The 26,925-nt window shown below is 41.8% G+C and overlaps 1 protein-coding gene across 2 annotated transcripts; it reads right to left on the bottom strand.

Annotated features, from left to right (window-relative positions):
- Positions 1-332: 332 nt before the first annotated feature.
- AZIN1 (antizyme inhibitor 1) lies at positions 333-26,525 on the bottom strand. 2 transcript variants are annotated; one of them, XM_074898616.1, is made up of 12 exons: positions 26,218-26,525; positions 20,311-20,448; positions 12,563-12,760; positions 10,331-10,504; positions 9,882-10,054; positions 6,945-7,079; positions 5,088-5,169; positions 3,880-3,954; positions 2,657-2,822; positions 2,011-2,129; positions 1,635-1,849; positions 333-1,010 (listed from the first exon to the last, which is right to left on the bottom strand). In XM_074898616.1, exons 3-12 carry the CDS (start codon positions 12,662-12,664, stop codon positions 899-901), a joined length of 1,353 nt encoding a protein of 450 aa, XP_074754717.1. In that variant the 5' UTR covers positions 12,665-12,760; positions 20,311-20,448; positions 26,218-26,525; the 3' UTR covers positions 333-898. The 2 variants fall into 2 exon arrangements, with proteins under 2 accessions (XP_074754717.1, XP_074754718.1); XM_074898617.1 differs by having other exon boundaries at positions 26,298-26,525.
- Between the last annotated feature and the right edge of the window lie 400 nt (positions 26,526-26,925).

Below are 26,925 nucleotides of genomic sequence, written 5' to 3'. Positions count from 1 at the left end.
TCTGGGACAACTTGCAGAGCAGGACTAACCCATGCTGCCTCAGGCACATGCACGCTAGCTAGAAGACTACCTCTTCTGGACACATCTCTATCTACTGCAGGTTTGCTGCTTGGTGTTAAGAACTGAACCTAAAATACACCACAAATTGCCTTTTAGCCTTTCAGGAACTTACAACTTTCACTTCACACAGGTTTATCTATCATACATTTTTTACGGTTTAATACAACGCTGAAATAATGGGCTAGAGAAAAGAAGGCTTCTCAAAACAATCATGTATACATCTATTTTATAGCTACCTCTTCTGCCTAGCCCCTCCCAAAGTTAGCCTGAAAAACAGTAAAATCTACACAAAGTTTTATTGCAATCATACAAGGGATACATCAAGGGTCAAATACAACAAATACTATGATGCAATTTTACATTTATTAAACTACAGTTCAAAGCACAAATTTACACATTCTAAATACACTAAACATCTAATGAAGTCACACTGGTCTCCCACTGACATTTGATATATCTGGGCGAAAGACAATAACTTTACAAGACTTTTCTAACAGGAATCCTTAGTATAAAAACTGTGTACTTGTATGTAAACTGTTGAAGAACCCAAGTGATGGGTTTCCATCTCCACTAAGTCATCCATTTTGTTGCATATTTAAACGCTCAGGGGTTAAATGAACTTGATTTTAAATTTGGACACCATTATCTAACCCTCCCACCCCCCAGTGAATTGTATCTGTAGCTTGTTTTGCCTGGTCCCCATTAGCTATTACTAATTTTTCAAGTTTTGAAGAGAATGAATTGAATTCAAGATTGTTCCATTTCTTCCACACTGGAATGTTGACCAGACAAACTACAGACTTGCAACTGCAGGTCTAAATGAAGCGTTAATGCCTGTTTAAGCTGCAGTGGAAAAGCGGTCTTCTGGGCTCAGCTGAATGCAAGAAGGCACAAAGAAGAAATTCTTCATCAATGTGTCTGAAGCAATTCCAGCATCTTGCATCTCGTCCCTGCAGCAGAAAAGGATTAGTGCTGTTAATAAGGTGTTTTCACGTACAATTTCACATCAGAAACCAGCCTTGAATATAGCATTTGACATCTACTGCCCCTGCACAGATTGGCACCAGTCTCAGAAGAAGGGAGAATTCAGCTCTGCAGGTGCCTGGCAGACACAAAGGCCGAGACTCTCCACTGGCAGAGGCACAGGGCCCTGGCTACCTCAGTACTGGAACAGGTTACCGAGTCTCACCATCACCACATCAGCATTACTGCCCTTCCTGCCTACAACAATGGTACTGGTAATGTGCACAAGTTGCAATTACTAGTATTAGGAAAGCTCAGAGGTTGATGTTAAACAGTAAAAGGCTTTACAACTACCACTAAACTCAGTTGACAACGAGGTATTTTGCCTTCCTTTGCCAAATTCTAAGCAATATAGGCATTTTATTGCAGCTCTCAGTTTATTCTCAGCTAAGTCAGACAACAGTAAAAAAAGCCACAAACTAAAAAGGCACATTCTTACACTAGTTGCAACTACCTATATTTGCTATCAAATATAATCTATATTTGGCTGTAAGTGTACACCTTTGAAGGAAGTGAAAACAATTTTGCCACTACAGAGAGAATTTCCTTACCAGTCACTGAAAGACATCATGTAGTAAATCAGTGGCCTCTGATAGTCGTTAAAGGTAGACTGTTCACCTAAGGTACCAGAACCCATATTACCAAAGATCAGCCAATCTCCAACGCTCAATTCAGGAAGAAGACAGTTTTCCACAATCTGATCAAGCTCATCACAGGATGGACCCCAAAGGCTGCTTGCAAACAGAGGCTCATCTTCCTTGTATTTCTATATGGAAATCCAGGTAATTCAGGCTTCAGTTTATTGAAAAAGTAAGTTTTCAGATTTAAGGACAATTTTATACATAATTATATCTACATGAAGAGTTAAATATGTATAAAAATATAAGGATAATAAAAACTATCTCTGAAGAATATAGAAGGACTCACCTTGTGAACCTCTGGGATAGTATTCAGTTTCTCAGACAATTTACTTGCAAAAGAACCATAAACACCATCATTTATGTAATACGTAAATACTGGTTCATCATCATTCCTGGTTTGCTCCACTGGAAGTAAAAAAGAAGTTGTCTTGCATGCATTTTTTGTCATAAGTAGTCCTTTTGCAATCCTACTTAAGTCAACTGCTTTCTCCTGACAAGGGGGTTCCATATATACTGGAATGGGAAAATTACGAGCAGAGCCATCTGTATGAGACCAGATTATAAATTCAGATGTAAAATTAATACTTTCAGTAATAATCATTATTAAGAATATAAATCCAGTTTCTACTTTAGCAGAGAAACAGACTGCTCTATGTGTTCTTCTAATACGGAACCTTTTATTACACCTTCGTTAAAGCACCCAATCTAGGTTTAACTATTAATAAGTCAAACCTAATAAGGGAACAAGTGCTACATAAATGTAACAGAGAAAGTGAGATACACAGGTTAACAGTCAGAACCCAAAAGGCAGATTACAATGCAAGGATGAGGGAACATATTAAATTTATGCTGAGACAAACTAGTCCATCCTGACTAGAAGTGGGCAGCTATCTGTAATAATTTGTAACATTTAAGAGAAATACAACCCTTACCTCCAGAAGGAAGAAGTTTATCATACTCAACAGTCTTCTTTGCAATGATGTTAACTGCTAGTGTAAATGCAGATGAAACATAGTAACACCCAGGCTCTGCAATCACATCAACACCTGATTCCTTAGGAAAGTAGACATCCAGCAACGGCCTGATGACATGATTAACCTAGGAAATTCAAGTCAGGTGTAAGAACAACAAAACTCACACACGCTTTCAGACAGCAGCAGTTCTAGTACATGCCCCAAAAGTTTACACCATTTCTCTGTTCTCTGACAAGTGCCCTTAGAGGTCCAACATTTACAGAAGTGTTAAGAAAATAGGTCATTCTGCTAAACACTGAAGATTGCGTACCACGGGTCTGAATACTAGAGTCTCTCCTCCCAACCAAAATTCAGACTGTGCTACACTCAAGACTGTACAAGTAACTTCAAAGTTTGTCCAGCACAGATAATGTAAAGTTACACATGAATCCCAAAACACAAGGAAAGGGCCTTTTTGTGATCAGTTCTGAATACTGTTGTAATAGAAACAGAATGAATTATTAAATTCTGATGTTAATCTCTAAATATCTGGCTTAAGATTTGAAGTATTCTGGACAAGTAGCAGAACAATTAGAACTAAGAAAGAAAAGCCCTGACTGCTGTTAGTAACTTTTCACTGAATCACTTTCACTGTCCTACATTCAAAGGAGTTTGTGTTTAAGATAACGTAAGTGTAAACAGGTTACTCTGTTTTATGTGCCACTGAATACTAAAGATCCAAATCAAAGGCTAGCCAAAGCAAAGATAAAAGCAAGCCCTTTAATCTTCAGTTCTACAGCCAAGTGTCACACTTTCATATAGCAGCAATATGGTTTATGATCCAAAGCATGCTAAGCAACCCTGTTCCAAGCCATGCAACAGAGTAACCAGCTGGACAACTGTCAACTGCCAAAAACCCCAGAATTACTGCTGTTAAGGTGTCTTAGGATAGTAATTTAATCTGTGACATTCTTAAATCAGCATTCACCCAATATGAACAGGATTAAAAAGAAACGATCACCTCCAAGGACTGATTACACTACCCATGATAACTGGTTTTATATTCTTTATCTGGATCTTATGACTTACAGTCTAACATGGAATTTAGGATTGGTTTCAGCTACCAATGTTAGTTGCAGTTTGAAGGTTAAACACTTCAGCTTCCTAAATCAAGAGTTTCAACTTCCAATACATTTGCATACCTCTTCCAGCTGAAGCTCTGAACCTGTGAAGCCCCCACCAATATCCAACATGTTCATCTTAAAGCCAAATTCTTCCTAAAAGGCATAGGCAGAATGTAAGTACAGACAACTGTAACCAAAAAAATATTTTTTTGTTGCTCCTTACTGTGGTTTTCTCCTTACTGTGGCTGTTTTCTATGTTCTTATATACTTTTGAGCATATTTAGCAGAGTATGTCTGGTGAGGGACTGTACTCTGAGCACTGTAGAAGTTAGTACAGCTCCATTAAACCTAGTAGTAATAGCACTGGGATGTCAAGAGAAGCTGGTTACACAATTCTTAAGTAGAAGTCCCACAGCAGTGTCAACTCCCATCTTGTGGTGTTTGTTACATTCAGACAATATTTGCTGAACAGGATGGTGCATTCTGACAAAACGAAGTTTTGTGAATTTACAAATACATATAACGCAAGTCCTTTGGATAGAGCTTATGTGACAGGACTGCTACAGTGAATTTGCACGAAGATCAGTGAGAACTTCAGTTCTGCTGCCATCCATGTGTTAAGTCACAGCTAATGCATTAACCACAGTAGTAAGAGTAAAAAGACTGGCAGTCTTCTCTAGTTTACAAGCTGCTTCTTTACAGGAAGACAGATGTTAAGACAATGGATTTTTGAATTTTGCAATATGAGAAATACACATAAAAGATGTAAGAGTCAGAGTCATCTGAAGCATCCAACAAATCCATTCCTCTTCACGCAAATTTGGATATTCTCCCCCCCACAATATGACACCTTTATTTCTTATGATGCTTAGTTATTAACCTCAGATCACGTGCACCAAATTAGTGGTTATATCATGATAAATGCCAGCACACAAATACTAAATATTTTAATTTAACTTAAAAATGTCAACTGCATATTTGCAGGACTGAGATTTGAATTTCAAAAAGCCTTTACAAAAAGTGGGAAACTAATTTTTTATTTGAAAACATCACAGAAGGCTAGTGCCTGTCAGCAGGACAGCATTCATTAGCCTTTGTCCACAATTAGGATTATAAAGTTTGTTTTACCTCTACCACATGTCTTGCAATGGAGTATTTAGTCCCTTACTAAAGTTCCATTTCCTACATTGATATATTTTGGAAATAACATAGTTGGCTTGTTAGTATGATTACAAAAGAACGAATCCTCTACTGTAACAATTGCATGTGTGTATTTATCTACTTACAGCCATGTCAAACACACACCGAGCATCAGATATAGCATGAATGTACGTTTGCAATTCCTTGCAAAAGCCCGAAACATGAAATCTGAAAGAAATTAAGCCACAGTTAATACACTGAACCATTCATCTTTCAAACCAAGCAAACTGTTTCACCATCTAAAATAGCAAGTGGATCAAGACAAGCCTGCATGATAATACAGTAACTGTGCAAAGAATAAGCTCAGAATATGATGGCCTTCTATTCCACTGGATTGGTACTTGATTGTACTTGTCTTGCTCTTAATGCTAACAATGTCCTATAATACTATTATCTTTACGAAATACCAACAGATTTACTGAACCTTTCAGTCTTCACTGTCAAAGTGGTTAAAGGTTGTCCTTCAGTGGGTGCCAACATTAACACAATACCTGCATACTGTTCCCCCTCTCTCAATCTACTTTGTATTGCCTTGCCTGGACATACTCTCTCCTGGCCACCCAGTTTTCTCCTCCAAGCTAGGGCTGTACTGTGTATGCTATCTACTCTCCACACCATTTGGGAGAGGATGAGGAGAGGTGTGTCCTGCTGCCACCCTGTTGTGAAGCTTCTCCACTCCAGGCCAGGTGCTAGTTTCACAACAAGTTGGTGAGCAGGTCATCAGAAGCAGATTCCTGATGCCTCCCCCACACGCTCCTGAATCCCCTCTGGTTCCTTGTCCAAAAGGCTTAAGTACTGCCGTAATACTGGTAGTAACTGGGGTGCTAAATCAAGTGCCAACATTCATACCGGCTTCCTAAAGACTAGTATGATCTGCTGGTTCTGGACAGATGATGCACACCCATCTGAGCCACAACACTCTCTACTCCAAGTCTAGTCCTTTGAAGAATACCATTTAGAGGCAAGGGTCACTTTTCAGACTTACTTGCAGGAATCCACATGTGGATTTTTTTATAACAAGACACAAAAGCTATGCGATTTTTGTTAAAGTTAGTTTAGACATTATGTAAAAGAGGTAGATTTTCTCAGTAGTACAATCTAATTTTTAAATACGTTTGTCATTGGTAATGACTAATATGTTTATGCTTTAATTTAACATAAATTTCAAAGATATTTACATTAAAACAATTGTGTTTTAAATCCTCAAGATCTAGCTTCCATTTTAAATCCTTTATTGCCTTGATGACCCACCCTCTTTTGTGTGGTTGTTTTCTTCAAACATTCATGAGCATGTGATATATTAGTAGCTGAAGGTAGACAGCAAAGACCTGTGCATGCATTTTTCCTACATACAGTAAAGTTTTTGCTAAACTTCAAATTAAAATACCACAGATCATTTGGAAGCTCTCAGAACACTAGGATTCTTTCCTGCTATCCGCAAGTCAAAAATTTATCAGAGTATTTTGTCTCGATGTGGTCAAAGAGTGACACAGGGCTTAACTCTTCAAAAATCCAACTTCATGTTCATCTTGTTCAAAGTCTGTCCAAGCCATTCTATGATATACTAGCACTTGTGTTACACTGTCTATTGCTGGAAAAGCAAATCAAGTTACCACAGAAGTTCAAGAGTATAGCTAAAAATAGGAGAGCCTTCTACACTTTGTTTTTATGCTGACAGGATTTCTGATACTCCATTTTAAATTGCTTTGATGGCTGTGATAGTTACACTGTTTCATAACTGCTTTTTGCTTCTCCATTAGCACTTTGCTTGCAAGCAAAAGCTCAGTCCAAAAATTCTTGGTTTGTGGTTTTTGCTTTTTATTTTTTTTTTTTAAACCCCCTGTAAAATAGTGCCAAAGGGGAAAAAAAATTCTGTTATATTCTGTCTTCAGTACATCATACAAACATCTGCTCAGCCAGCAGAGAACAATAAAGTTACTCACTTGACACCAACTATTTGGACTCCCAACTCCTTAGCACATTCCATGAGGTGCCTACAGTTCTTCAGGGTGGTGCCAAACTTCATATTCATCTCCTCATCAGCATTAATGTCTTCTGTGGCAATGTGCAGTAAGAGCCTAAGAGAAGGGGAAGATGATTGGGGCAGTTGGTTTACATCATCAGCACATGTGAAGCCTGAAGACTGTCAGAAGTGTGTTGATTATGTTGTCAGCACTCCAGCTCCATCGATGGATGAGTCAAGTGAACCTAATAAAAACAATCCTGTACAGAGAAAAAACTAGCAATTAGGGGCTAAAACATGGAGCCAACAAGGACAAGGGATTTGGAAATGCAGCAACTAAGACTCTTTTGTAGCAGCAAGAGTCTGTTGAGTGCTGTAATAAAAGAGAATGTTACCTTCTAATAAAGTATACTTCCTCATAAAACCATTAAGACCGTGATATGCTTTTCCCATCACTGTCTCCCTTTCTAGCCAAGAGGAGAGCATGGAGATTCCCCTTCAGTCAGTCATGTATCAGATTTGGTTAAGCCCAGCATCTGGAGAACACCAGGCTGACACTGAAAGCACACCCTGGCCACATCCCTCCACCTCTCCTCCTGGCTAAACAGATGGACTGGGGATGGGGTGGGGGTGTCAGTCCATTCCCTGCCCCTTCCTCCAGGGCACCTGTGGAGCTGGGAGGCAAGAAGGACCATCTCTTACAGACTCAGCAGTGACACAGCTTCCTCCCTCTGGTTAAAGCCTCATTTCAAGTAGGTCTGGCAAACTGGAGTGCCAGTGTTAACAGTTTTCTATACTAAAGTAACAATTCAGTGGCAAAGGCATGTTTGCATCGAAACTTCTAGAGGTATACCCCCAGAACTCAAATTCAAACTGCTGTTCACCAAGAAAGTCACTCCTCCCCATTGCCCCAGTAAACATCAAACAGCCATGCTGTAAACTAAACAGAAGTTGTGTCATGGCATGTATGCAGACTGCAGAGAGCACAACATGACAGTTAACCAGCTGGAGAGCGTAAACAAGTGGTAGAAGCGCTGCACTCGAAATAGCTCTTTTCAAGACATGCAACAAGACATTTCTCCTCTTGCTTAGAAAAAGAATTTGCAATCATCTGAGTTATGGAGACTTCCAAAGGCAGAAACATCAATTATAAAAAGACCAACCCATTACTGAGTTTAGTGCAGAAAGTTACAAGAATTTTCAGAAAATGAGAATTACAGCTTTCCAAGCAGGATTTTCTCTAATGTAATTAGCTTCATCTGCAAAAAAACAACCTAGCTATAACAACCACAAGGCTATATAAAGGCTTTGGCTTTGAAACTATGCCAATGAACAGAAAGAAGAAAACTCATAGCTGTTACTTCAACATTTTAATGACCTGAATGAGAGAAATCTACTGAAACAAACAAATCTCTACCCAATAGAAGAGCTAGAGATCAGGTTTCTATAAAATTTAGATGGCAAATTGCAGTTCTATGTAGAAATTGAGTTTCATGTCCTCGGTAAATAGGAACTTTTTCAAATAATAAGACTATGGGATCCTTGAAAGTAGTAAAAGAGTTTACGTTGGTTTTCTCTAGCTCATGGAACTCCTTCATTCTGTCTCCCCACTTTACAATTCCTCTGGCTCAAGAAACATCTGCACCTTAACTCCTCTTGTTGTGGATGTTTCCATAGACAGCATCTTCTTAAAGAGGCTGTTGGACTTAAGGAGAAAAATCAACATAAAAACTAACAAAACACTAACTCCACCAGTGATAACTGGTAAAACACTAATGACATAAGAGCTTTAGCATTGCTAAGGCTTTCAAAAGCACAGGGTATGTCAAGGTCAGCATTTTACACACAAAATGATTTATCACACATGACATTCTTTACACAGGAAGTACTCTCCAGTATGCAAAGCACTGACAGACTTCCATGAGGATGAAGTGTAATCACTAGCAACAGTAATATTGAACTTGAGGTAGTAAATAAAGTAACTATGTGGGATGAGTAGAGACTCCATATACTGAACTTGGTAGAATCTTCCCAATTCTACAACTATGGCCACAGTTCTGGGAGAAGACATGACACTAATAAGGACTGCCTAGAACCAAAGGCTTTGTAAAGGATGTCAGGAATTCAGTTTTTTAGTGTGCTCTGATGACACCTGTGGGAAGCTGTATCTTGTTAACCACTGGAAAGCACTGTAATGTTCACTTGTGGTCTGACTCCCAATTTCTTGAAGGTATGGCCCCCAGGCAAAGTATTCCTATGTAAGGGACATGACAATGACATGAGCACCTATCAGTCTAAAAGAGAACACAATACATTGGCAGCAATAAAATTCTCATATTTAACAACCAGGACATAAGCTCTGATCACTTTACAGAAGGCATTGGGGCCAATATGGAAGTGACTAAAACCAGAACTGGAGTCAAATTTCTGTTTTAATAGTGGGAAAACACCTGTAGGTGTATTTAACAGACCTGCAGAGCATTCCCAAACCACAGATGGGACCTGATGCACACTCTCATTTGCTGGTAGTCTCAACCCTGACTTCAGCTCAAGCCACTATTATCTAAACAGAATGCCCTGAAAGAAAACAGTGAAGCCACAACAGGGCAGGAAGATTTACTTGCAGATGAGGTGCCAGACCTGAACTTTAATCACAGAAACTTTTACATTAAGATTGCCCTACTAAATCAAAATGTAAGATTTCTCCCAAAACAAGGGCCTTACTATCATATTAGAAAGCTGAGACCCAGTATGGGGAAAGTTGCCAAAAAGCTACCTTCAAAGCAGACAAAGAAGAGAAAAACAGGTACAGGTGAATTATATTAAAGAAGCCATGTACTTTGCTTGCAACTCACAGAGTACGGGCAAAATTAAGTTTCCCCCAAATAAAGAACAAAACCAGAATTTTGACACTTACTTAGCATTTGGATGGTTACGTGCAATTTTCTTCAGCTCAATATCACTGTCACAAGTCATGATGTTTATCCCAGCTTTCGCTGCATATTTTATCTGAGAAGCTTGCTTGCAAGGATTTGTATATATAATGTTTTCAGGAGAAATGCCCAGGTCTTGTACCAATGCCATTTCAGACTGAAAAACAGGAGCATACCAGAGTTTGACACAGTCCAGTGTGCTAGCTTTGTTGATTTTATTAGATGTGCTCTAGTCTAGTACTGTACTAAATAGTCAAATACACTCAACACAAAACTACCTACCCACTGCTTCTAGGATAGAAGTATAGATTTTCAATAGCCAGTTACACAGGAATTTACAATTTAAATTTATAACCATGGCACTTAATACCAAAAAGCTGATTTTCAAACAGCAGATAATATGAAAGAAAAGGCACACTGAAAAGAAACTTACTTTACTGGAACATGCAAATCCAACACCAAGCGTTCCCAAAATTTCAAGTACACCTGGAGTAGAATTGCATCTTACAGGATAAAATGGTTTTATTGGTGCCATCATGTTCTGCCATTGTACGTTCTTCTTTACAAGCTTTCCAAGATCACCAACATAAAATGCTCTTTTTCCAGTCTAAAAAAAAAAGGATGAATAAGAAAATAAAATGTCTGAAATTGTGGGTTTGCTGTCAAAACAAACAACCCATGAAACAAAGTCTTAAGAATTATGTACTTTCACCCTACTATTAACTTTTAGGTTTGACCTCATACAACACTTTTGTTTTTACTTTCACCTAGCAATTTGAACTAGTTTTTTTAAAAAATAAAATCAAAGGGAATACCTACCACTTCAGAGATATTATGAAAGCTATTTAGACAATATTCTGAGATTCCTGAGCAAAAGACACTACTTAAATGCCAAATGCTGATTTTATTGAAAAAAATACATAATAGGTCACAAATCTCTTCCAACTTTGCATTTTCAGGAGTCTGCAACTTTTTGGAGGAAGAAAATCCACTGGGACAAAAGCTTCCAGTCTCAGCATTATTTATATCTTCTTATACAAGGAATAAATCTAATGTACTACCGTTATTTTAACATCTAGCTAATAGCTCATTTTACTGAAAATTTGTTTGAGAGTATTTTAATTCAGGAAGTTTGAGACTGTTCTCCACATCTTAACACAAAGTTCAACAGAATTTTAAGAACTAAACTCAGTGTGCCGAGGTTGCAGAGTCAAGCACAAAATGTTTAAGAAAATGCACACTTTTCTGGAATCTGTTAACAGTCTCCCTTGTGCATCTGTTACCATAGTCTTTCTCAATACCAAGTTATGATGTGGATGTAGTGGATCAAAATACAAACAGATCATTCTATATTTGTTTATAATGTGCACTCAGTAAAATTCCTGTAAATGAATGGCCTACTGTATATCAGCTAAAGACCATCACAAAACATAGGATCAATCTGAATTAAGACTGTACATCAAATGTTAATTCTAGCACTTGACTTTTGCAACTATGTTGTGGCTTATTGTATACAATGTCTTTATTTCTGTTTAAAAAACACAAATAGAAATTCCATCGGGTGGAAGCATACTGACCCCCTGTACGGGTCACCAGCAGGAATGGGATCTGGAGCTTTAGATCCATGGCACAGGCCTCTACCCCTTGAGCTAAAGGAGTAAATGAAAGCAGCAGGAGGCAGCTATCCTCTGTGAGCCAGCCAGTGGTTGGAGACATGACATGTTGCCAGTAGTTTACCTATTTATTTGCTAGACAGAAAAAGAATATTAGGAATCAGGATTTGGGAATCCTACACCTGAGTTCAGAAGGCCACGGGATTTAGCTATTTGCTCTACTATAGTTGAGCACTTGCATTTGAACATTAGTTCCGATAAACCAAGGGAAAGGTGAACAACTCATAGGTATGGCATATTAAGGATACAGGATTTGCTTAATGAAACTTGAAAAATTTTTTAAAAGCTCACTCTTTCTACAACCTGGTCTATAAATCAAAGGCTACAACATCTTCCTGACTCTTAAGGAGTGAGTGAAGCCTTATTCAATAAAAGTACTACTGTATACACAGAATTATTTGTTTCGTTCCAGTAGATTGCTAAACCTTAATAGCTTTTAGACCAGTTTATTGTCTTGAAAGAAAAAAGATCACACCTCACAATACGCTTGTACCCATGTTTCCAACAGAAAGAAGAGTAACAGGAAGGTGTACAACCATACAACTGTGACTGACCACAGAAATTTTAAATATGGCTTTAAACTGGCTCAGCATACATATATGCTTAAGTTTTGCCATATTTTTAGGGAAAGAGCAAAAAAGCTTATAACTCAGTGATATCCACTTGCCCAATTTCAGGTTCCTGGTCTAAACCTCATTGATAATAAAATCTCTTGGAACAATGAGATGGGAACCTGTATTTAATTACACTAGCAAGATTACTTTCCTGCTAGCCACACTCAGGGAAGTAACAATTGTTGCCCAAATGCCCCCAACAGAATTCAGCCCAAGGCAAACAAAGTAGTAGAATTAGAAGAGGGAACTACTTTATAGGGTGAGTTTTAGTCGACTGTTCCTCTGTTGCTGTTAGCTCATCAGTGCTAAATACCTTGACCTAGTTTGAAGACTTAAGAGAACTGCACCAGAAGATTTGGAAAACTCAGAAAAACTTACATGAGTATGTTCATAAATACAGTTGTCAATAACATCTGCAAGAGTTGCTCCTTCATCCAACAGACCAATGGAGTAATTTGCATCCTCAAGAAATCCTTTCATCTCAGCCGTATTCCACAAAGCCGACAGTCATAAACCAAGAAACACAAGGGATGGGCTTCCAAGCCTTATATCCGGGTCCTTAAATTATGCAACAAACTGCACAAAGAAAACATAAATCAATGAGAAGAGGCACAAACCATACTATGCCATTATTTAAGTTAAACACATTTCTACATCTGATTACTACAAACAGTAACACACACACCCCTTCTACAAAAAAAAAAAAAAAAAAAAAAAATCAATTTTAATACACCGTTCACCCTCCATTTGCCAGGGATAAGGACAGAGCAATTCTACTGAAGCCAAGAATAAAACAAAAGCTGTGTGCTTTAAATCTGATACTAAAGGATGAGTAAGAAACCACTGATGTTCTTGAGAAGACTCCCTGACTGTATGCATACTGATTTGCATTGAGCTTATGCAAACTATGAAAATACTTCAAGTGTAGCATACTTGTACAAACACATCAGCTATTCTTAAGTATAGCATCTTAAGCAATATTAGTATTCAAGTATGCAACTGGAAGACTAATACAACATTTCTAATTTCTTAAAACTTGTAGTTTATTGATTAAATGTTAGCACTGATATTGGTTAGATTCACCTATGTGTTAATATTCAAGTTTTTGTTTAGATGCTAGTTTATAACCATTGCCTTCACACACTATATTTACTAGACTTATTTCGTTGCTCTGTTCATAGGATTACCTAAAACACTTAATATCTTCACTTCAGTAGAGGTTAAGCAAGAAGCCAATAGCTAGAAGCAATTTTAAAAATTACAATTACTCTCAGTAACCAAAACTAGTTTTAAAAGAAAGTAACAGTTATAGCCTAGCTTTATTTGCATCTTGTTTAACCTCAAACCTTCACTGAAAATTAAGCAGTTTTCCAAAAGACAACCTGAATCAAGTCCAAAGACAGAAACCATTGTTAAATATACAGTCTTAGAATATGGATAAGTCGGTCTCAAGTAAAAATCAGTAGACATCAGGAAACTACCAACAGTTGATTATACACCCTCGTCAGCCTTACTTGATCAATACAACAATCTGCAGTTTACATTCCATTAGAGTTGTAGGTCTCCTTTAAAAGCAGTTTATTAGTTTATAGCAACTGACTGACCAGACTTCTGTTTCAACTGTCATCTTCATGACTAACACAAGACTGATAAAAAACAGCCAGCTAACTAGATTCCTTCTTTACATGAACACCCAAGACTGTTTTTAATTTTCTCAACAGAAGTTGCATAGTTTTTATAATGAAGTGATGGTTATTTTCTAAAGCCACCTGTATTCGGATTTAAAATAACAAAATTATTTTTCTAATTGAAAGTGTTGATAACACCCAGAAACATTACAGCTGCAGGTAAAAATGCTTAACTAAAGACTAAAAGCTAAGATGATCATTTTGGCTTCAAATGGTCACAAGGCCATGGTATTACCAGTCTCAGGTTTCTTCCACCACCACCCTACAGTCAAAAAAATTCCACAATTTGCAACATAAGTTTGGTTAACATTGTTAATAATATAAGCAAAGTTACTTTTGCTCAAGCTAATACTAAGACAACTAAGCAGCAGTTGCTCCTGCTTGTCATTATACCAAATAATGGGGAAAAGAGCCAAGAGTTTTGTATGCCTTCTGCGTAACTCAACTATGCCACCTATGTTTAAGAGACATATTTACTGCCAGGTGAATTTAACTCAGTGGCAACAAAAATTTTCAGTTACATTCAGAAGCTAAATGATAAAGACAAGTATGCTGAGTAAGAACATACTTGTCTCACATGGTATGAGTCATAAGCTTATTTAAGTGAATTCTTAAGATCCAAAATAATCACTAAGGAGCAAGGTAATTATTACATTGATGTAAGGATTTAAGTAAATTACAATTATATAAACAATGACTAGGTAGTAGACACTATAACCAGGAAAAACTTCTTCCGTCAGTCACATCTCAGTTTAAGTTTGCGATTAACAGCTAGAGCTCCTTAAAAAACCCATCACCAAACAAAAACAATGAGAAGCTTGTGAACTAAGTCTGACTTATAATCAGTGAAACAAAGGTGAAGACCACAGTCATGTTTACATAGCTACTGTCACCCTCTGAACAGGTTCTTCATCAGTATCCTTGATTTGCTAGCTGATTAGCACAAAGTCCTCAACACATTCCCCTCTATAAAGTATCCGTGATTTCCAGGAGCAGAGTACCAAAAAGGGTTCGGGTTCCCCTACGCCCACCCCCAGAAAGAAAAGCTGGCATCAGCATTTTACTGACAACTCTATACAGTTATGGAAGATTCAAAACATGAAGATCAAAAAAAGAAAAAGACTAACAGCAGAGTTTAATACTTCTAGCATAATCTCTTCATACTACGACTTCAAAACTTAGTTAAACATTAAGCTGTTTAAGTACTTCATGCATCCTCAGGAACTTGCTGGTTGTGTAACGCACATATTAAACTCATCTTCTACAATAATAGCTCTTTTGTTGTCTTCTTGCAAGAAGAATAATGTCCAGAGAGAGAAGTAAGTAAACCAACCATGGTGAACACATGCAAGAGCAAAGTTATTTCCATTTTGATCAGATTATTCAAATGTAGCAGATCTGTTAACCATTCAAAAACCACAAATGCTTCAATCCTTTTGTGACAGAAGGGTGTTTAAGTTTCAAATTTCAACCATGCTTTGTGCTGAATCTAAATCTATAACATCTTTCAGGACACATCTGATCTGTCCTATGACTTCAGAAAAAGTTCAACAAAACTCAAGTGGCAACATTTTGACACAGTAACTCTGTACAGGATGAGCTTCCATGATCCCAGTTCCTCTTTCTCCCTCCCCACTCACATACGACCAGTGAATGCCTACAATTGAATGCATGTGAGAAGTGACTGGGCTGGCAGAAGCCTCCTATCTGAGATTCTTTATTGTTTATTCCAGTTGGACAAATTCTGTGCTTCTCATCATAAGCTCACAATTCCCTGACACATCATACAAACATGTTAATAAGCCTGCAGGCAAAACTAAAGCATTTTAAGGATTTACTGTATATACAAGGGTACTAAGCCAGATTTTAAAGTTTAGGTGGGGTTTTTTTGTACAACCACCTACTTCCTACACTGTAAAGCATACAGATGGTCAAGAGTCCTTTCCACTGAATGAATGCACACCCCCATCTGCCCTGCTGGGAGGTCTCAGTGCACCCAGCAGAACATATCACAGCACTGAATAGCTTTTTAGGCTCAGACACACACCCACCCTGCAGGCTAATTGCTTGTGCCTTCTATTTCCAAAGAAGCTTGGTCTAAACAGCTAGCTTTTTTGATTTGAGTCTTGGTGTTCATCTGAGTTACACTGGAGTAATAGAAGCTAATTTTGTAGTACTCTTAAAAGTTTTTTCATAGTCAATGACTGCAGTGTCTACAGCTTTCAGAGATGGTGTAGAATACCACTTTCCTCCAAAAGCTGCCCTTTTTCAGGAGACCCTGTAAGAAGGGGGAGAACTGGTTTAAGTAAAGAATGGGGGGGGAAGAGGCCTCTCTACCACTAGTTTCCCCAAAACAACAAAAAGGCACATGTATCTGCTAAGTTAGCTTTGATAAAGGTAATTTCCTAAAACACACATTGTGTATTGTAGTTTGTTCATCCAAAAAGCATCTTACAGTCAAGAGACAGGAACAAAAACAAATCCATGCTAATACAGACTTAATAGAACAACTTGCAACAAGCCATAAACAACCTAGTATAAGCTCTCCCAGGCTGCTAAACAGCAATTGTTTCTTCAAAACACACCTAACTGTTTTCATTTAGGAAAATCTGTCCAGTAAAAAAAAGCTAACATTAGCCTACCAACTTCTGTCCTCAGAATCACAGTCCATTTCTCTCTCCAATTGCTCCTGCTCTGCAAGAAGTCTTGTTGAGAACAAGATAGGAAGAATATTCTACAAAGATAAAATTGAAAATCCTACCAGTACTGCTACAGCACCACCACAAAACAGTGAATACTTGAGGAATGTTTCTTTAAGGGCTTAATACCTGCAGTAGGATTTGGGACTGTTATAAACTTACTCTGTTTGGACTGACCCCCCTCCTGAGAGGGGAGGAAAATCGATGATAAAATTTGTGGAAGATAAATGAATACACACAGAAGGAAATAGAGAGGATGGTTTAAGACTTCTGTGCCTGTAAGACAAGTCAGAAATCATTACAGTACAGAGTTCAGTCCTTGCTGGAAGTGCTGACTTGCTGCAAGTCATGATTTGACAGACTTAGTGTGGTAACACCACCCATTTTACCACCTGAAATATTAGTCTGCGAAATGCTCCAGGACATATATTTTAGGGCAAACAAAAGCTGTCAAGTGGTATGAGACTTTTACATAGGCATGCAATTGCTTTCTTTGAAGTAAGTGTTGCATCCTCAGGCTCTTTAAGGGTTTAAGACAATGACTTCCCAGATGAAGAACTTGAAGATAAAAGTTTAGGTATTTAAACACTGCAATTAATGCAGACATCTGGAATAGAAGAAAATTTAAATGCTCTGAAAAGTGACTAAACACATGCTTGTCATATGCAAACATCCATAACAAACACATAATTTTCAGTTTTCTTTACACTGTCAGATGTTTGACCTAAAAAACCAAAACCTTGAGGTTTGTTTTTTTATTAAAATCTTCCTCCACAAAGAACAAAGTCTCTGCAAACCAAACAGGCTCCAAATAATACCTTGACTACATGTCTTAAGTAAAATAAATATTTATGAGATTAACAATTATGCTGATTCAAAAATCATAGTGGTAAAATACATTCATCTCACATTCCTTACAATACTGGTTCTTCAGGGGTAACAGATCAAAAAAGTACAAGCATTTTGTCACTAACACTGGCAATTAAATACAGAACAGGTATAGTAGAAGAATAGAAACACAAGCTCTCCATTTTCAGAGAAGGAAATGCCTATTTGTAACCGGAGCATTTTTAAAAAATATTTCAAGATGCTGTTTTGCCAATTTACATCCTTATCATACAGTTAGCTCAATGCAGCTACTAACCAACTGATGGAAACGCTGAAGTAGGTGTCTCCATTTACAGTGGCAGTGGGCATTTTGCATTATCCAAGCTGCCTCAGTACAAATCCCCCGAGGGTCACAACCTGTACAGCTTAGCTTACTTGCATCCCACCATTCTCTCGGGAGTATTCCACACAGTTAAATGAGCAATGCAACAAGAGCATCTCCAGTGAAGTGAGCAAGCAAAAGGAGTAGATACTAAAAAATAACGTCCATCTGACATCATCTACAGGAACTGTGCTTTCAAGAACCTCCTTCTGTTCTCAAGTTTGAATACATTATTGAAAGCCAATAAGCTAGCAAATCTTACAAAAATGACTACTCTTGTAAGTGCATGTGTACTTCTGTGGTACCATACCAGCACTTCTTTCATGACAAGTGCAAGTAGTTACTTGCCTACCCATTCCTCTTACTTGCTTAATCAATATTAGTATTTGGCCTCCCCATTGCTCCCCAATCCTCCAAACTCCCAGCCCTCCTGTTCCCCCATTGCCACCCAGTCCTATTTAGACAAAGTCAAGAGAACTTTAAAGGCTAGCCAGTCCAGGTAACTGCTGCTTCCACTTGGCATAGACAGGGTTCGTTAATAGATCAGATTTCTATCACTAATCCCCTCCATTTCCTATCAACCAGATGTGGCAATAAATAGAACAGATTATAAAAGGAGAAAGACAGAACTAAATACCAAGTTCTTCCTTGGCCAGTGTAATACAAGGACAAAAGTGGGAGAGAGATAATTATAAAAAGGAAGCAAGTTTAATGGGAATGTGAGTATACCTTCAGACAGGAGATTTTTATTTGAGTTCCACTGGAACATAATATTAATAAATTTAAAAGCTCAATCGATCTTTTCCCCATTAAATCACTTTGCAAGTTGAACAGGACTCAAACTACAAATAAGATAGCTCACATCTTAGCTGTGTGTTGGGCAGTCACCTCTGCTTCAGCACACCAAAACAGGTACAGATTTACTGGCAAAGACTTGCAGACTACTGCTACCTACATCACCACTACATTCAATACTGAACTACTTATATTTGTGTACAGCATATTATTACTGAACACATAACAGATCCAAGCTCAAAATAAACACATCATTTTTCCATTTCAGAACAAGCTATATCTTGCACTATTTGTCAGAATCCCAGAGGAAAAGCTTCAGTCAAAGCCAGATTTCCCTTCAGAACATTTTTAGAAACAAGAATGTATCTATAGTATCCTAAGATTTTAAGCTTTATTCACTCCTTCCTCCCAATTCTTCTGCCTTTCTTGTAATTTTACTACTTTATTCCTGTTTAAGTGCAAAATGTCACTCGGAGTTCTATCCACATACAAGAGAGCCAAAACTCAGAAACTGAACAAGATTAACAATTTTCTCAGATCTTTTGCTTATAAAAATCATGGGACACCTACAAAATAAGTGATATTCAGCAAATTTTCAATGTGAGCTATATTAACTTTAATAGAGCAGTCATCTACATAGAATCAAATACATGCAGATAATTCAGTAAGTTTCAAATAATACAAAAAGAACAACCTCTGGAGAAATCCAGAAGTCATGATAAACCAAGCTCACCCTGTGCCTCTCACTGCAGTATTTTCAAAGAACAGGGTCATCTACATTAAGTACCTTATCAGGAGACAATACTGACACAACTGGCATTTGGACTCTTTGTGGTCTTTAAAAAGCACCTGGCTCAGTTAGATGCACTTAACCATTCTCATTCTCAAGTTTTACATTAAAAAGCATTATATAATTTATAGATACCAAGCCAAACAAAAATGCCTTCAGCTAGACAGGAAAAAAGTAATACTGTATAAAATCAGCTTAACTCAGATACTACAAATGCATTTAAGATTATTGTTAAAACCACATAAAGCTTTTGTTTCATGTTAACAGAACAGGGTAACCACATACATTCCAGAGTTTTCTGTGCTCCTTAAGATCAGCTATGTGCGTTTGTTTTCAGTTATCATGGGTTTTGTTTTTCTTTAACCACTCGCTTCTTAAAAATGTAAAGGCATTTATAATTGGTACACCATTTCCAGCCAACACAAAATTCCACATTCTACTGTAGCTCAACTACAACTATTTGTGGAAGTGAATAGTAATTAGCAAATAATGGAGACAGGCATTTGGGAAGGCACACCCTTCATGATCAGCATTCGTTACTGTTTACAAGAGCAATTTTTAACTACTTCAGTATAGAACACTCTAAGAAACCACATATACTCAGGAAATCATGGTTTGATGGTTAACAGTCATGCAGTGCCAATTCATGACTTCAGAATTACCACCAACTTTTATTTTAGGATTTCTGCAACCAACAGGCCTAGTTCAGAAAAGTAACTATTTACAAAGCTTACTCACACATGTTTAAGTCTCTCAGAAATTCATCAGACAACTCTGTTGAGGAAAGCCGAATGAAAACCCTATATAATATGCATGCACTATTTTCAAATTTTGATAATCTACATCAAGACAGTTTGCTTATCAAAAAGCCAATACATGCCATTTGTATTTTTGGAAGTGTTTATCCTCCTGCATACAGATGAAAAGAGAAGGAAGAGACTTACATGGACAAGTTAGGAGATGGAACCCTACTATCATCAGCTAGGTTCCCAAGGTGGCTCAGCGTTGAAGTCGAACTGTTCTCTATAAAGCACTTCTCCTAAGCCCTCTGGATAGTTGTAAACTTGATCAGAGATTTTGCCCTGTGGGAGAAAACACATACAGAAATAAATTCACAGCCAGAACAAAATAGAAGCTTTATCTTAAAACACGTAACAAATTTATTTTCAGTAGTGCTTTTAAGGAGGCTTGAAACACTCTACCATGAAAGTTTATAATCACATAAAAGACCCAGTTTTCAAGAGTGAATGTAAACTCTGAGCCAGATGAAGTCAGGCATATTAAGAACTGCTAAAACACATGAATTACACACATGAAACTGCTTGTTTGTACTTATCTTTCATAGTCTGAACTGGAAGACTTTCAAAACTAAGGGGCAAAGAGTTCCTGCTTTAGGGTAGCATGCTTAATACTGGACTACCCTCCCAGAAGGGTTCTTGACCCTGTAGCCACTTTCTATTTTAGAATTCCATTGCCATGTTCTTTCTTATTCTGTTGTGAATGACACAGCATGTGGGTGAAAAAGCTATGTGGGTGAAAAATAGTGCTTTATATAGTGAAACTGAACACCATACAGACAAACCCAGAGATGAGCAAGACAGCAAAAAGAAACATGCTTGCCTTCAGGAATGAGGAAACAGTTCAGCTGGCCCTTGAAGACTATTACACACAACACCAAAGTAGCATTTTAAAGTACAAGTCTAGCTTACTCAAAGTAAAACTATCACACAGAACAGTACAATGAACATAAAAAGCAGTCAAGGAAACATTAACCAGGCCCACTGAGAAGTTATTCCTTCTAAAAGTAACTGTCATTTTAATGGAATTAAATACAGTACAGAACTGGTCATGTGTAAACCCAACATATAACAAAGTCTCTACAAATTCACTGTGGTCTATGGCATAAAACAGGGAACCTACCGTAAAAATAAATCTTTGCTGCTCTCATTATTTAAATGAGACTACATGTGCTGACTACAAAAACCTGGCTTCTGGGAATCACCTAACCCAAATGATCATGTTTTCAACCATATTAGTTAAGCAGACTTCTGAAGTGTATTGTTCCACTTATTCTTGCTATTAGAAAACTGAACTAGCATACTCTGTAAAGTAGTGAATCAGAGTGAATGCAACTTGAGGGTAACTTCTACAGCAACTCCACAGAGCAATCTCTTCAGCTGTATCATATAAATTAACATTTAGTAGCATATAACATTAAAAATAAACCTCAGCACTTCAAACCTGAGATATTAAGGATTTTTTCCAGCTAGAATTAATGTATATACAGTGCATTTACTCTTATTTCCACTAATGCCAGATGTCAGCAACATTTAGTCCTCAGAGCATTCACACAACAGTTTTAAAAGCTGGCAACATCTTCCTTTTGTCAAATTAACTAGTAGAACTATTTTCTAGTGCTGTTTCACTTATACTCAAGAACTCATACAAATTCTCCAGTGATTATGAATTAAGTTTACCTTCCCAGCAAAACAAGTCATGAAAACAGGTGCTTTTAGGGAGAGCACATGACCTTTAGTGCAAAACTTAAAAAGCCATGCTTCAGACATGTATCACCTACAGTACCACTTCAGTAAATATTCTCACATATCCCAAGAAGGAAGTGTGCAGTGAAAGTTCCTGTGGAGCTAGAATGAAACCCAATCATTTTCTGTAGCAATAGTGAACTACAAGCTGTGCTGATTTGTAATTGCCCTTCAGAATTTAATTCAAATGAGATTTATTTATCTGAAGGATCTACACAAATGTACAGAAAATAGTCTGACTGCCCTCTTTTGTGAAGGTTTGCCAATATTAAATATTCAGAGAGGAAAATGGTACGATTTGAGCCGTTCAAATCATAGTAATTTTACTCTGCTTCAAACAGCACAAAGAGTTCACTGTACTGTGGCAGAGCAGGACTACCATTTTAAGCAGCAGAAGTGTATTACATGTCCATAACTCATATGGGCAAACCCAGTTTTTGAAAAATTGCATATGTGATGAGCCACAATGAAGTGCTCATTGTTTAAGGGTCTTAAAGTAGGTATAAAAACATTCTTTGCTAAACAGCAAGCTTTGAGTTGCAGGGAAAAAAAACAAACAAGGCAGCTTTGCCTTTTAATACCCAAGTGACACCATATACATGTATTTCTATATCATCTGTTAGTATAGTCTACTAACAGGTGCCTCAAGTTTTGACTGCAGCTCGACCAGCAATGCTGTACTTTGTACTTGAACAGTAACACTCACCTGAGGAAAAAAACAACCCCCCAGTCATCCACAGTGCAGTTTTGCTAGAACTGCACCCCCACTGCAAGCCCTTTAAGTGCCAGCAGGCCAGTCAGGGCCACACTTTTTCCAGGTCATGGGCCCCCTCAGCTCCCCGTATCTGACACAGACAAGCCTATAAAACCAGGCACTGATTCATTTGCTTTGAAAAAAATTATCCACTGCATCGTTCCGATTCTGAAAAGAGACCCTTTAGTGACCTGAGCTAAAATACCCATGAGCCAAACCCAAAAAATCTAGCTGTACGATGAGCTTGCACATTTACACCAACTGACAGACTCAGAGGCACCAAAGTTACCCTGGTCCACAAAAAAACAGCTACTCTTCCATTACAATAGGCCTTTTCCAGATCAGGGCCAGGGCGTTGTAGGGAAGAGGTCTTGAAGGGAGCACAGATCCCTGAAGAATTCTCCCATCAACCACACTTTTGCTCCTGCACTACATCAACAGCATTTTGAACTGAAATTTGCCATTATACCCAAATTAGTCCATTACACAATTAAGCCTCCCTTTCAGGAAGGGACAGTCTTAATTTCCTTCCAGAGCACTCCGTCTCTCCTTTAATTGGAGAGATGGAATAATTTCCAGACCGTGCAGCCCAGCACTGCTGCTAACACACACCTGTACCAGCCTTCCAGCACAGGGAGCAGCCAGAGGCACATGCTGCTGGGCTGGGGGACGGCTGCAGTGCCAAAAGGCGGTAAGCCTGCCTCTGGCCTCCAGCAAAACTGTCCCCACGGGAGAAACATTCCCATTGCTGTTCACAACCAAACACCACCCTCCCCTTCCAAAGTCTTGTGAAGACCTCTTCTTCTGGGGTTTAACAAGCTTCCCCCGGAGCTCAAGGCCCAGCAGGAGGGATGGGGGGCAGCAGTCCGGCTGGCTGCGGGGGGGCTCGGCCTACGGCAGGCAGAGGAGGCAGGGAAGGGAGCTCACCACAGCCTGAAGCACACGGGGAGGGGGCTGCCGTGTCGCAAGCATCAGCCACGGCAGCAGCAGCATTGTTCACACGGTGACAGGAAGGAAAGAACTAGACTGGACCAGTCCAGACTGGAACAAACCCCTCCTACCATCACCATTATTCACAACCCCCACCTCCCCCCCAGCACCGCTGCCTCCCGCATTTATCCAGGGAAGAATAGCGGGCAAGTGCAGTATCCTCAGAGCCAAAAATCCAGCAGCCAGGGTGAGGGCAGAAGTGGGGTGGCACTCCCCACCACCAACCCACCATCACGCGGGAGATCCAGCCACGCGTCTGGCTGGAGGGTAGGCTGGTCTAACCCGCTTTATCGGGCACCACACGATGCTTTCCTTCAGGGCGGCTATATTCGACTGGGACTACACAATCAAATCCTGCTCGGTCACCAGAGACTGCTGCAGAGGTCTGAAACGCAGCACTTCTGCCCACTGGCACATGTCAGTTGTGCAGGATTTTGCACTGCAGGAGCTGCACTTCAGAAAGATTCAAAAGATTTAAGCTCACTTACTTCCCTCTTCACTACAACTGGGGTCCCCCCCAGCACAAGATACACAGCTTCTTGGGCTCTGAATGAGCCCAGACTGCCAACTGGAAAAGACCTGCAGTGCTGCCTGGTAACAAGCTGTAACAGCATTCTCCTCAGCCACACCAGCTGCCCCACGTTCCTGTGTTCGCACCCCCTTACACACACGAGCCCCCCACTCCCACATGGTACTTCCAGCTCTTCTACAACCAGTAACAGGGACCTCTGCTGACCTCACCCCAAACACAGAACAGCACTGCAGTGAACACACACACACTCAGCATACCCTGACATCCAAGTGCTTTACGCACACCCCCCGCCAGCAGCTGAGCAGCAACTGGACCCTCCTCTCCATACTTTCCAAAAGCCACCAGTACAGCAGCGGCCATACAGTATCATACACTACTGACCAGTACAGTACCAGCAGAGGCAGCCAAGCCAAGGAGGCTGAGACTTCCAGAAGGACTGGCAGCACCAAACCTGCTACTGCTGCACTAACAGACTGACCAAGTGGAGAGGGAAAACGTGCGTCCTTGAGATGACCAGCCACCCCGGCAAAGGAAGGAGACTGCTAACATGAAGGAAGTGCTCCACTTTCCATGCACTGGAGGACCCCCCCGGCCCCTCTGCATGAAGGCAATTTGCCCTGTCATCCCAGTGCTCATCCCGGAAAGCGTCACTTGTGCAATGCCCTTACAACTTGTGCAGTGTCCTGACAGCTCACGCTGCCACCCTGCTCCTTGGCGTGACCCCCCAGTCCTCCATGCCGAGGGGGACGCAGCGAGGCCCCATGCAAGCGCCCGCATGTGCAGCTCAGGTGAGGGGAAAAGGGGAACATGACAGTGGGAGCCCGGATGGATAGTCACGGTTACAGACACACAACATGGCCTCTGAGAAGCAGGCGAGGAGAGACGCCGCAGCCATGCCACCAGCACTTCTCCAGCCTCTCTGCCGCCCGTCAGGCAGGCCAGCCTCGAAGCTTGTCACACAGCTCTCCCCGGGCCCCAGGGAGCTTCCTGCGTGCGGGTGCACCGAGGGGAAGGGCTCCTGCACGGGAGACGGTGATCCCGAGCACGGGCAGCTGCCACAGGGCGAGGGGACGGCACGCCGGGCTCCGGGGCAGCCCCTCTCCATAGGGGTCGTGGCGAGGACGCCCCTCGCCCCCTCTCCAGGAAGGGGCGCACGGCGAGAGGTAGCAACGCCCGGCGGGAACGGGTCTCCCGCCACGGGGCACTGCCCCGGCTGCTGAGAGGGAAGACACCACACAGCCCCCCTCCGCAGGAATCCGCCATGTTAGGGCGGCCGCCGAGCCCCCGCTCCCGCTCCCCGCGGAGCCAGCGGCCCCACCGCCCTCCCACGCCCGGCGGAACTGGGGGAGAAGGGGGAACGGCGGCTCCGGCGCAGCCCTCGCTCCGGTCCCCGGCCTCCCCCTCCCGCCTCGCCGCCTCTCACACGCAGGGCTGTCCGCCATGTTAGCGTGGCGGCCGCTGACCCCCTCCGCCCGCCGCCGCCGCCCTCTGGGGCGCGGGGGGCCCCAGTGCCCGCCCGCCTCCCGGGCGGCGGCCCCGCATCGCCCGGCGCCTCGCTGCGCGCCGGGGAGAGGGGGAGCCTCGGCTCTGACTCATCCCGCCGCTCTCCATCTGCCGCCGCCGGTGGCAGCCGGTCTCGCCCCACGCCGCCGGGCGAAGAAAGGGCAGCGGGAGGAACCGGCCCCATCCCCCTCCCCGCCCGGCCCCGCCACGGCGGCTGTGCTGCCCGCCGGGCGCCTCTTCGCCCTTCCCGGGTGCCGCGGCCACCGCTCCCCTTCCTCTCCTCGCACCGGGGGGAACAAGGGCCTGCCCCTCCCCAAGCCCCCAGGCGGGGAAAGCTCCTTCCACTCCCTCCCGCCGCCGGTGTCAAGGGACGCTCCGGCCCGCTCCGGAGCCGAGGGAGGGTGGGCGTCGCCGCCTGCCTCCCTCCCTCCCTCCCTCCCGCCCGCCCGCCCGCCACCTCCCCCGCGGCGCCGAGCCCCGGCCCGGCGGGGAGGCCCGGGGCGCCGGGACCCCCGGCACCGGTACTCACGTGAGATAACGGCCCGAAAGATTTGGTAAATCGTCTTCTCTTTTTAGGCGGAATTTTTAAAGAGGGATGTGGGAACCTACAGCAGAAATACAGGCGGCGGCAGCGGCGCCTTCCAGGGCCATAGGCTGCGGGGGCGACCGGCGGGGGAAGCGCAGTGCAGCGCTGGGACGAGAGGGCACAGGCAGAGAGAGACGGAGCCGGAGCGGGCCGGGGGCGCGGGGCTGCGGCAGCTGGGGGCGGAGGCGGGAGCGCGGCCACCGGGCGGCTGGGCGAGCGGCGAGGCAAGGAGAAGGGCCCGCCGCCAGCAGCGCTCTTATAAGGCGGGCAGGCGGGCGGGGAGGGACCCGGCGCCACGCGTCACCGCACCGCGGGGCGGGAGGCGCCGCCGCCGCCGAAACCGTCCCCGCCCCGCGGCGGGCCGGGGTGCGAGAGGCGGCGGGCGGGCATGCGCCGAGCGCCGCCGGCGGGCAGGAGGACACCGGCAGCGCCGCCGCCCCGGCACCCGCCGCCCAAAATGGAGGCGGTGCGGTGGCCCCCGCGCTGCTGCTGGGGCCGGGCCGGACCGTGCCTGGCAGACGCGACGCGACCCGTCCGGTGTCCCCGGCGGGCCGCCCTCCGGTCCGGCACCGTGGGTGCTGTGGGAGAGGCGGCGGCTCCTGGCAGAAGGTAGGGCAGGGCAGGGCAGGGTAGGGACAGCGCAGGGCTCAG

Source organism: Athene noctua, chromosome 2 (genome assembly GCF_965140245.1).
Source record: "Athene noctua chromosome 2, bAthNoc1.hap1.1, whole genome shotgun sequence".
Taxonomy (NCBI): Eukaryota; Metazoa; Chordata; class Aves; order Strigiformes; family Strigidae; genus Athene; species Athene noctua.
Note: the sequence above shows the minus strand (reverse complement) of the source record. Positions and strands in the feature narration are given on the sequence as shown.

What these genes read in the sequence shown, in the direction of transcription:
- AZIN1 (XM_074898616.1), bottom strand. Translation starts at nt 12,664, where the DNA reads ATGAAAGGATTTCTTGAGGATGCAAATTACTCCATTGGTCTGTTGGAT. An exon ending in CAGAGCTTCAGCTGGAAGAG is followed by an intron (nt 2,823 to 3,879) that starts GTATGCAAATGT and finishes TGAATTTCCTAG; the next exon opens with GTTAATCATGTCATCAGGCC. An exon ending in ATGATGTCTTTCAGTGACTG is followed by an intron (nt 1,011 to 1,634) that starts GTAAGGAAATTC and finishes TTTCTGCTGCAG; the next exon opens with GGACGAGATGCAAGATGCTG.